This window comes from Lactuca sativa, chromosome 2 (genome assembly GCF_002870075.4).
Source record: "Lactuca sativa cultivar Salinas chromosome 2, Lsat_Salinas_v11, whole genome shotgun sequence".
NCBI lineage: Eukaryota > Viridiplantae > Streptophyta > Magnoliopsida > Asterales > Asteraceae > Lactuca > Lactuca sativa.
In genome coordinates this window covers 82,184,351-82,195,108 of record NC_056624.2, presented here as the reverse complement: position 1 = coordinate 82,195,108, position 10,758 = coordinate 82,184,351, and the positions used below count along the sequence as shown (strand labels likewise).

The 10,758-nt window shown below is 32.0% G+C and overlaps 1 protein-coding gene across 1 annotated transcript; it reads left to right on the top strand.

Annotated features, from left to right (window-relative positions):
* The first annotated feature begins 422 nt into the window (after window positions 1-422).
* Window positions 423-7,191, top strand: LOC111919392 (homeobox-DDT domain protein RLT1). The gene is made up of 8 exons (XM_023914975.3): window positions 423-793; window positions 1,929-2,036; window positions 2,960-3,631; window positions 4,215-4,300; window positions 4,985-5,449; window positions 5,760-5,846; window positions 5,933-6,024; window positions 6,924-7,191. Exons 1-8 carry the CDS (start codon window positions 787-789, stop codon window positions 6,994-6,996), a joined length of 1,590 nt encoding a protein of 529 aa, XP_023770743.1. The 5' UTR covers window positions 423-786; the 3' UTR covers window positions 6,997-7,191.
* The last annotated feature ends 3,567 nt before the right edge of the window (window positions 7,192-10,758 follow it).

Sequence of the window (10,758 nt, the reverse complement as noted above, 5' to 3'; positions counted from 1 at the left end):
GTTTAATGGTATAATACATACATAATAAACAGTAAATTCCATTTCAACAGCATGACTGCTGGTGATCTATTATTACCGGTAACATAATTGTATTTTTTGAGCAAAATGTAAATTTTAATGATAATACGTGTAGTGACGATATATTTGGTTGGCAATATATATATATAAAAAAAAAAGTTCAATGATATTTTTTTATATAATTTTGATACTTTCTTGTCACTTATATTATAGTTTTGTAATTTGTAAATATTTCAATATGTAATGTATAAAATATTAGGATCTTATATAATAATAATAATAATAATAATAATAATAATAATAATAATCTAACAACTAATTAGAATTAGAAGGTATGGTTCAATCCCAAACATTTAAATTATTTGTAGTTTTAAAAAAATCCATAAATAAATATCAAGATTTGGAGTTAGAAATGTGAAAGGGGGAAAATGCATTGCAATTTGTTGAGGTATAAAGGAGAATGCAAAAAATTTGCTTCAAATCAATCGCAACAAGATTTATGGTCTTTCCCTTTTACCCTTTTTTCTTCTCATCTTCTACACAACCAACTCCCTAATTCAGACCAAATATCTTCATAATTACGTTTCACCATCCATTAATTTGCAAAACAACCCAAAATTAACTTAAAAACTCCTCAACCATCTTCATAAATCTCTCCGATTTCTTGCATTTTCCGCCTCTTGAACTGGCAATGTTGAATCGAGCACACAGAAAGCAAACGGGGTTGTGATAGCTGAGCAAACGAAAACCCTAAAAGCATCCACAATTATGGAAGGTATGACGACCCTTTTGACCCCCTTGGTTCAATTCGAGATCACTTCGACTGAATTTTAATTTATTAAATTACTTTGTTGTTGTTCCATTTTCGATTGTATGCATCTGCTTTTTTGTTCACAAATATGATATCGTGTTTTTCTGCTACTTTTCGTTTGCGTTCTTACAAACTATCAATTGGTTGTTCTTTGTGATACACTCCATCGTTCACAAAAGAAGGAACACTTTGATTCCCAAGTCTCAGTTTCAAAGTTAATGTAAAGTTTCTACTTTTTTGTACAAAACTGATTATTACACCAAAAAACCCTATAAGAAGTTGGTGTTAAATTATAAAACAAAGTCAAGATCAGCTTTCTTAGAACAATACTAGGTTGATCTTAAAGATCAACGTGCAGCTCTTTTCATTTGACATTAGAGGAAGTGTGTTTGGACATTTCATATTATTTTGTTCTATTATTGTAAAGAAGTTATAATTTGTAATCTATCTGTAATAGGGAAATTGCTTGTATTTAATTATCTTGGATTACTTGAGTATTGTCAATGTCATGGGGTGAATAATGATCAATTTAGGGGCTAAAGGCACACACACACACACACACACACACACATATATATATATATATATATATATATATATATATGTTTAGGGTTATAAAGCCATTAAACTATTTAAGATCTGAATCAATTGTAGTATTGGGCCAAAAAGAAAATAAATTACAGCCTAGTTACTATGTAGCCTTGTATTGGAACTGAGACCGATGTCAATGCAAAAGACGTAAATGCCCTCCTCATCCTCATCATGGAAAATAAATATACCATGAAAGGTCTGATTTCTTAACATCTAATGAGTGCAATGGCCACCTTAGTTTCCCACTCCCTCCATGGAAAGTTGACATTATTAAAAGGTATTTTATTTGTTCTCTTTCTCAATAAGCATGCCAATCCAAAGGAGGATAATTATTTTGGCATGAAGGGACATGAGTTTTATGTAGTTCTCTAAAATGGAGTGCTTTCTAGAACTATCTTCAATGATGAGGATGAGGAGGGCATTCATGTCTTTTTCTGTATGCTATATATTTCTTTCCTTCTTATAATTATCAGTGTAGTTATGAATCTTTTTGTGGTTTTTATTGTAGAACCTCAAGAAGTTCATACTGATGAGAATAGAGCTCTTCCTGAGAAGAAACAGAAGAGAATTGTCAAGACACCAGCTCAAGTTGCAGCACTAGAGAATTTCTATAATGGTATGCTCATTTCGTTGTAGAATATATATATATATATATATATATATATATATATATATATATATATATATATATATATATTAGTTTGATTTAGGTAAATGCAATAAATTGGAACATACTTTCATTGTTTTATAACTATGGCATCTTACTTCCATTCTTCCAATTACAACATTGTGCTTTTAAAAATTTACTCAGTTATAGCAATGTCATGAAATGAAATACAAAGTTATTTTCATTGCTATGATTCGATAGATCTTTAAAAGTATAAATACATTAATAAGAAGAATGTTGGAAGTATAATTTGAAAGTCTAATGCTGTAGTTGAAACAAATGAAAGTATGATGCTGTAATACAAAAATAAATAAAAGTAAGTTGTTATTTCTTGCATTTAGACCTAGCTTTAGTATCTCCTTCTTTGTAGTTTGTACTATATATGTGTTTAATAAGAGTAAATGCAACAAATAACAACAAACTTACATTGATTAGTTTTTTCTAACATCATACTTCCATTTCTTCCTAACATTATACATTGAAAAATCCACCCCAGAATAGCAATATCATCCAAATACAAACTGATTTTCACTGCTATAATTCGATATGTTTTTGAAAGTATAAATACACTAACAAGAAGAAAGTTTAAAGTATAATGTTGTAGTAGATTTTCAAAGTCTAATTCTATAACAAGATTTGAAAAGTAATAATATCCTAAACTCGTAATAAGAAAAAGAAAAAAGAAAACTGAAAGTATAACACTATAATTGTGTAGATTTTTAAACTACAATGTTTTACTAAGTGATGTCATGTAATAGAAAGAAATGGAAATATGAATGTAAGAGAATACACAAACAAACAAATTTAGCCTCAGTGCAATGTATTATGTATAACTAAAGATTCTTGATTCTTATATTTGATTCTGTTTACAGAACATAAATATCCAACAGAGGGAATGAAACAAGAACTTGCAGACTCAATAGGATTAACAGAAAAGCAAGTTTCAGGGTGGTTTTGTCACCGAAGATTAAAAGACAAAAAATCACCAAATGATGAAATCCTGCCACCTGGCAATGGCAAACAAGATCGATCAAGTGGTGTCATACAGGATCGTGGCAGTGGCCTACGACAAGATTCCTGTGGAAGCACCAAACAAGGGGACAACAAACACTCTGATCCTAAAGAAGTTGAAAGCAGAAGATTCACAACTCAAAACATTCTTCCATTACAAATTCAACACAACAATATTATCATGGATCATCATCATCATGATGTTGATCGTGATGATCATGATGGTAATGATGATGATGATGATGATGATACGTCTTCTGGAAGCAGCTCCCCGTTGAAGGATAGCTTCCACCCGCAAAATGTCGTAGGGGCAATAACGTCAAAATACCCAAGTCATGATTTTAAAAGTGTGAGGGGTAGGGGTGGCCCATCGGGGTATTTAAAGGTGAAAGGTCAAGTTGAAAATGCTGCAATTACAGCTGTCAAGAGGCAATTGGGCAGACAGTATAGAGAGGATGGCCCACCACTTGGTATTGAATTTGAGGCCCTTCCTCCTGGTGCTTTTGAGAATCCGGTCAAAATTCCGGTCAACCGTAAGTATCCTATCAACATTTTTTTATATTATATCATCTTATAATGCATTTAATATGTGGTTTTCTTTCTCTATACTTGTATAAAATCTTACTTGTTTAGGTCTAGTGGCTAAATGGGTGATGTTGAATAAACTGTCTGAATGAGACTAAATGACCATTTTATCCTTACATTCCTTAAAACAAATTTCACAAGAGCTATTATCATTCTGTTCAAATTAAGTGAAAAAGAAGCAACCATGTATAGCTAAAGGGTTTGTGTTTTAATACATTAAGCCACTTTTTTCCCCTTAACCCATTAAGTCATTCTGTTCAGATTAAGTCAAAAAGAAGCAACCATGTATAGCTATACATATTAAGTGCTTAACACATTAAGTTCATTAAGTCAAAAAGAGCTATTATCGTTATGGGAAAAGCCTTGTTTCCCTGACTTCTTCTATTAAATCCTTCTTTCTGCATTAAGTAGAAAAGCAACACATATATATAGTTTATGTTATGAATTCTAATAAGTTTTTTCTGTAATAGGCTTGTCAAAATTATGTTTTACGGTTTTACCCTTACCTATTACTTCTTGATGTTCTTCCAGAATCCTACTATGTTGGTGACCGCAGTGCAAGTGCGCTTCATTCATCGGATGGTTCTAGAACATTTCAACCTCCTAATGCAAGCAAGGTATGCATTCTTTCTTCCAACTTTCTTGGGGGCAATTTAGGGACTTGAATTAATCAACTTAAGAATATCTTTTCTACATATGCATTAACAATTACTCATCCTTATTCCTTAAACATGTTTGTTTTTCCTGATGGAATCATGGAATGGACCATTTTTATTAAAAGTAGATAATACATTTTTTTGATATAGTTTTCTTTGGGTTTTAGTGAGCTTTTATTATGATTTACTTTTTATATTTTGTAAATAAAAGTTCATTGATTTTGATTAAAATAATGTGTAGTGTAGAATTGAAGTTATACACTGTATTTACATATATAAAAAATTTGAATGAAAGATTATGACTTTCGTAAAACTATTCTATATATTATTTAAATGTAATTATAACAAAACTAAAAAAAATAAACATAATAAAAGCTCATTAATACCCAAATGAGAATATAGTATAACAATATTTTCTAGTTATTTAAAAAGGAATCATAATTTAGTTAAGAACGGGTTATATTACAACTTTTCATTCCATTCCATTATGGAATGAAGAAAACTAAAATGGAAAGAATCAGATTCCATGAGGAATGGTCCATTCCGTTCCATCGGGCAAAGCAAATAACTTTTTATCATTCCATTCTTTCTCCAATTCCATCATTCCAAAACACTAACCTAATGTTTTCCTGTTTTCATAAGCAGATGTATGAAAGATACAATCCAAAGAGCTACAATTCCATGGATTTGGATAATTCACCTTTAGACATAAGGCATGCATCCAAACATCGTGAAAAACACTTTGACAACCAATGTAATAATCATAATAATAAGCAAACACCTCATTTTTCCAAAAATAGACATTCTCAATCGATGGAAGTAAATGATGATTCTGCTGAAGAAACTTCAATTCATGACATGCGGGACCACTTTGAGACAAGAATAAAACATGTTCATGGTCATGGTCCAGGTGTAAGGAGACAACAAGATTCTGTATCTGTATCCAATCGTCATCTGATTGGCTATGGGAAAAACATTAACCACAATATCAGGCCTCCACCAAAAGTCAACTATAGAGATCGTGTTGAATCTTTGACTTCTGATTTGACTGTTAAACGTGGTGAATTTCTTGAATTGGAGGACAGGGGGATGTCTAGGAAGATACCTAAGGTCTAAAGTCTAAACCTTAACTTTTTTTTTTTAATTGATAAATGCAAGAAATAGCAACGTACTTTTGTTTATTTTTATTACAAAGTTGCATTTTGAAAAAATTCTATCCAATTGTAGCATTGAAATTTGCTATAGTTGGATAGATTTTTCAAATTACAACGCTGTAATAGGTAAAGCTGATATTAGAATGCTATAAATAAAAATCAATGAAAGTACATTGCTATTTCTTGCATTTACCCCTTGTGTGAGTTACCATTTTGCCCGTTTTCTACAAAGAGGTTATACCCTAATGTATGGGAATAATGTTTAGGATGAAGAATTCGATGGAGAAAGAAGAGGAATAGATGAATACTCCAAATTGGTTTCTGCAAGAATTCATCCGGGAAATGAAATGAAAGTGAGTATATGCAAAAATTACTTTAACACATAGGCATTGTTCAAATTTTGAATTCAATTTTTTTTTTTAATTAATTAATATTGAAGGTTACTAAGAGAAGTAGGGAAGAGTTTCTACATCAAATATATCCAAGGAAAGAGGCGGTGATTGACATGCCTCCAAGAACCATCATGACCAGGTCAGTGCTAAGCACTTTATACGCTTCTGACATGACAAAACAGCTTGTACTGTGTTTGACTTTGACTTTGACTTTGACATGCATTGGATTGAAAGTGGGACTCATGTCAATGGGACAAAAATTGAAAATATTTTGTTCCACCCTAAAAGGTAGAACAAGGTGGAATAGAGACTTGCTCTCAGACTCTTGCCTATGCAAAAGACGAGAATGCCCTCATTCTCATCTAGGGATATTTTCATTGATGTGGATGAGGGTATTTGTGTCTTTTGTACAGACTCGAGAGTCAAGATCGAGAGATAGTCCATGTGACTATGTCCCACCATTTGGGTTGGGACAAAATATTGTAATTTTTGTTGTTTTGTTATTCCTCTCTTTTGATAAATTTTCATTGGATTTAAGCAAATTGTTAGGCTTTTTTCTTGGTATAATAAGACGAAAATACCCTCAATACAGTATAGCACATGAAGCGTGACATCATCCATAAAGCAAATTACCACATACCTTGGACAAGTTGACTTTAGATTTGACCGAAATTACTGCTCAATATCAAATGTACAAGGAAATGTTTCTTTAGTTTAATTTATACATATAGACTTGCCTTGGCCCAAAGGTCAAGGGATAAAATCGTCAAAACAGGTTTTCTTTGCAAAATTGTAAGGAAAATGCCATGTAGGATCTATGCAACCCTCAAGGAGCTCAGCCTTGGTATGATAGAGAAAGAGAAGGAATGGAATGTATCATTCCATTGGAATGGATGATTCTTGAAGGAATGTCATTCCTTCCATTTTGTTAGTTTTCATTCCATAATGGAATCGAATAAAAAATCATGATATAACCCATTTTTATTTATCTAACTTTTTTTTTTATAAAGTTTCTGACATGACATCACTTATTTTCAGGCCTCCTCCTGCACAAATGACATCTAGTTTTAGTGACGATGAAACTGCAGAAACCACTTCTTCAGCCGATTAAGAAAATTGACAAAGATTTTATGTTGTGAAAGCAAAATCTAGTTGTTTAATAGTGTTGGAATTGTAAGCATGATTCATAACTTAAGGTTTTAAGTTGCAAACAAATTTATTGCATTGCTTAACCTTTTCTTTTAAAGTTGTATATATAAACAGTTTTTGTCAAAAATATATTTGATGGAACAAGTCGATTTCTGCTTATCGTGCTTCATTGTTATGGACAAACAAAATATCACAAAACAGAACAAGTTGTATTGTATTTGTAGTCTGAGAGTGCGTTAGCGTTAGACAGATGTTGATGAGACAAAATTTGTAATTTTTTTTTTCTCACCAAAAAAATGGGAAATCTACTCTTGTGTAATAGATATAAATGGCCTCTTTGTATCCATGGAAAATGGTCCTAAAAAACAATTTGGGGGCCTATTAGACACATGCTTTACAACCAAAGACCTAAAAGAAGCAATAATTGTGTGGAAAATTTGGTTAAACTTCCCATCTAAGGCCCATCATTGGGATACCAAAGACAATCACAAGAAGCAATATACAACTTTTAGGCGCGTAATAAGGACGTGACATGTAATATGTTTATCATATATTGGATTAAGACTGATATTAATTTGACAAAAAAATCTAATTAAAATTTCGATCCAGAAGAGATGGGATTGAGATTCGTTCTTGATATGTCTTTTATGTAAAAGATGTAAATATCGTCATCCTTGTTATTGAATAGTTGTAGGAAACTTGTTCGGTTTAGTTCCTCTAGTTTTTGTCATGTGTAAGGAGTACAATCTTATTGCACGAGGTATGCATGATTGTAGTTGATGAAGAAATGGAATAGGCAATAAGTTAGGCTTTATGGTTGTGGTAATGCTTGGTTTGATTATGGAAAATGATAAAAGGCATTTCATATCATGGGAGCATGAACATGGACATGTCAAAAAGTAGGAAGGACCATTTGATATTTTGATGTGGGCACAATTATGCCTTTTTTTTTTTCCCTTTGAGCCCCTAAAAGGTCCTTAAAAGGTTTATTATCCCCATAGTGTTGTACCCTATCAATGGTTTTCAATATCCAAAAGGATTGGCTTAGTGATGAATCATTGTGACATGTTATCTCGTGTAACATCAGGTTTCAAGTTTTTTGTATGTCTCTTGGATTGAAAATCTTAAAGGTTCTTTAAATCGTCTATTTTTTTGGAGCTTTAAGTATGTATTGATATTATTTTGATAGAACATGTTTCTTTGAATATAGTGCTTATAGATATTTCAAGTTATTGAAACTTAAAATTTTCGAGCTATTTGAGCTTCGTAATCGAACTAAAATCTCCCTTGAGTTCATATATAGAGATTCATTGAACGAGTGAATTAAGTTTGAGCCTAACATAACACTCTGGAATTAAGCTAAAGCTAGTCCATACTCGTTGGACTATTAGCATAGTCATTTTAAGACTTGCAATTAGCTAAATTATAATATTAGTAGAAATTAAGATACAATCAAAGTTTGTCAAGAAATGAGATATACTATAAGTAAAACAATTTTTTTCTATAGTTATAGTTTGATACGTATGTTTAAGTTTATTTATCTTAATTATGAAAGATATAAAATAATGGAAAATTGAGTAATCCAATCATTTTTTGGTGTATTTTTGAACAACCTATTTAAATTGTTTTTTTTGTTTTTTTTTTGTTTTTGTTTTTTTTTTTTTGTTTTTTTTTTGCAAAATAACATTTTTTTCCAGAGTGGGCCGTTTTGGAAACAATTTCGGACTCCATATCTACTGGGCTAGCCTATAAGTATCCTCCGAAATGCTCATTTTGGAGTAACAATACGCATTCTGAACTTCCATTTTGAAATTCATTTTCCGGAATGTATTCTGAAAAAATCCGGATCTCGATTTCATTATGGATCACGATTTACAAACACATTTAGACTTTCTAATTCTGATCTTCGACATTCGACACACTCTGACTTTCTGATTCTGATCTCACGCATTCCGGTACACTCTGAATTACGTGATTCCGATCTCCGACATGCATTCTGAACTCTGGCTTAAGATATGGAACATGATCACAATGACCTGGATGTTTTACGGGTAAGTCCTTTACTATTATATTGTTATTAATTTTGTTTTAAGAATTTTTGTTTATAGAACTTCCTCCAGAATGTGAATAGCACATTCGAAATGAACTGAACACGTTCCGGAGTAGCATTAGATGATGATAGTGTATTAGGACCAACCTAATACTAGTTTAGTTATTTATATAATGTTGTTATATATCGAAAATAGTGTTCCGGAACAAAAAAATTTATTTTGGAATGCGAAGAACACATCCAAAATGAATTCACGTTCCGAAGTAGGAATTTATGATGACAGTGCATTAGGATTAACCCAACACTACTTTAGTTATTTATTTAATGTTATTATACATAGAAAACTAGTGTTCCTAAACAAAAAATTGCATTCTGAAATGTGAGGAACTGGTCTGGAGCACGAAGAACGTCTCCGGAATGTCAAAAACATGATCCGGAATGGTCATCACTGTTCGTTCCGGAAGAGGATGCGGATCATGTATGTCTTTTATATCTATTAGAGAAGGGTTTCAATGGGTGGTAGGCTAAACAACTAGTTTTAGAGGAGTATTTCTCTTTGATATCCAACCTTGATGAATTCAATAGTTATCATGACGTGATTATAATTATCATTGATTACGGATTATAGTTATCATTACTAATATTTTTTACAAATTTAATTTGGAATTTTTTATGTCACAATATCCATGTGAGAGGATAATTTGGGATCACTTGTACTCAAAAAATAAAGTACACCCTAAACAGTTTTTTACACGGTTTTAAGGTAAGGTACATGATTAACAATTTATTATTATTATTGTTTGATAACATTCTAATACATGATTCTTTCAGATATGGATTCTTGAGAGTTTTTCTATGAGTAGTTTGTTTGGTACCCGAGAACCGAATGTGATCCATCAGGCAGTTGCATGGTCGAAACTGAGGCCTTTATATGTGCTTGAGTGCAACCAGTTTATAACCATCAACGATGTATGATTACTTATATATTTAATAATTTTCTTTTATATGTATAATTTATGTTTATTTATAACTTTATAGTTTTGTTAGCTGGATAATAGACTTATACAGAAGTTAGGGCCTATAACATTCAGTTCAGGTGAGCAATTGTCAAGTTTAAAAATTCAAAGGTTTTAACCACACTCCCGACCTAAGATATGTATTTCACGTCATGAGGAGGTTAGTACAATCGCGCATCATCTTTAGGCTCACGACGTGAGCACATATGGCTCATGATGTGAGATCAGTCTGAGAGGAAACCCTTATTTTGGGGGTTTTATTATGTATTTAAAGGAAGTAAGGGCTAGGGTTAACCCACCCTCAGCCTCCATCACCTCCTTGCACTCCACTTTGAAACCCTAGCATCCATATTTGATATTGAACTTATTTTTGGTGATTCTAGCCTAGGAGAAGAAGAGGAAGAACATCTAGTCCAACATTTTTGCATTCAAGTCTCTCCATCAAGAATTCTCACACCTTCTGGACCTTTTGTGAGTTTCAAGTTCATTACTTTATGATTTCATAAGCTTCGATCTAGGTTTTTATGCTTAATCCTTTATATTCAAGATGATGTAGTGGTTGGAATCCATAAAGTTGCCAACTTTATGGATCTCCAGTGTCCCTTGAGTAATATAGATGATAGATCTGGAATATGGTTGGGTTTTAAGACTTTTGCAT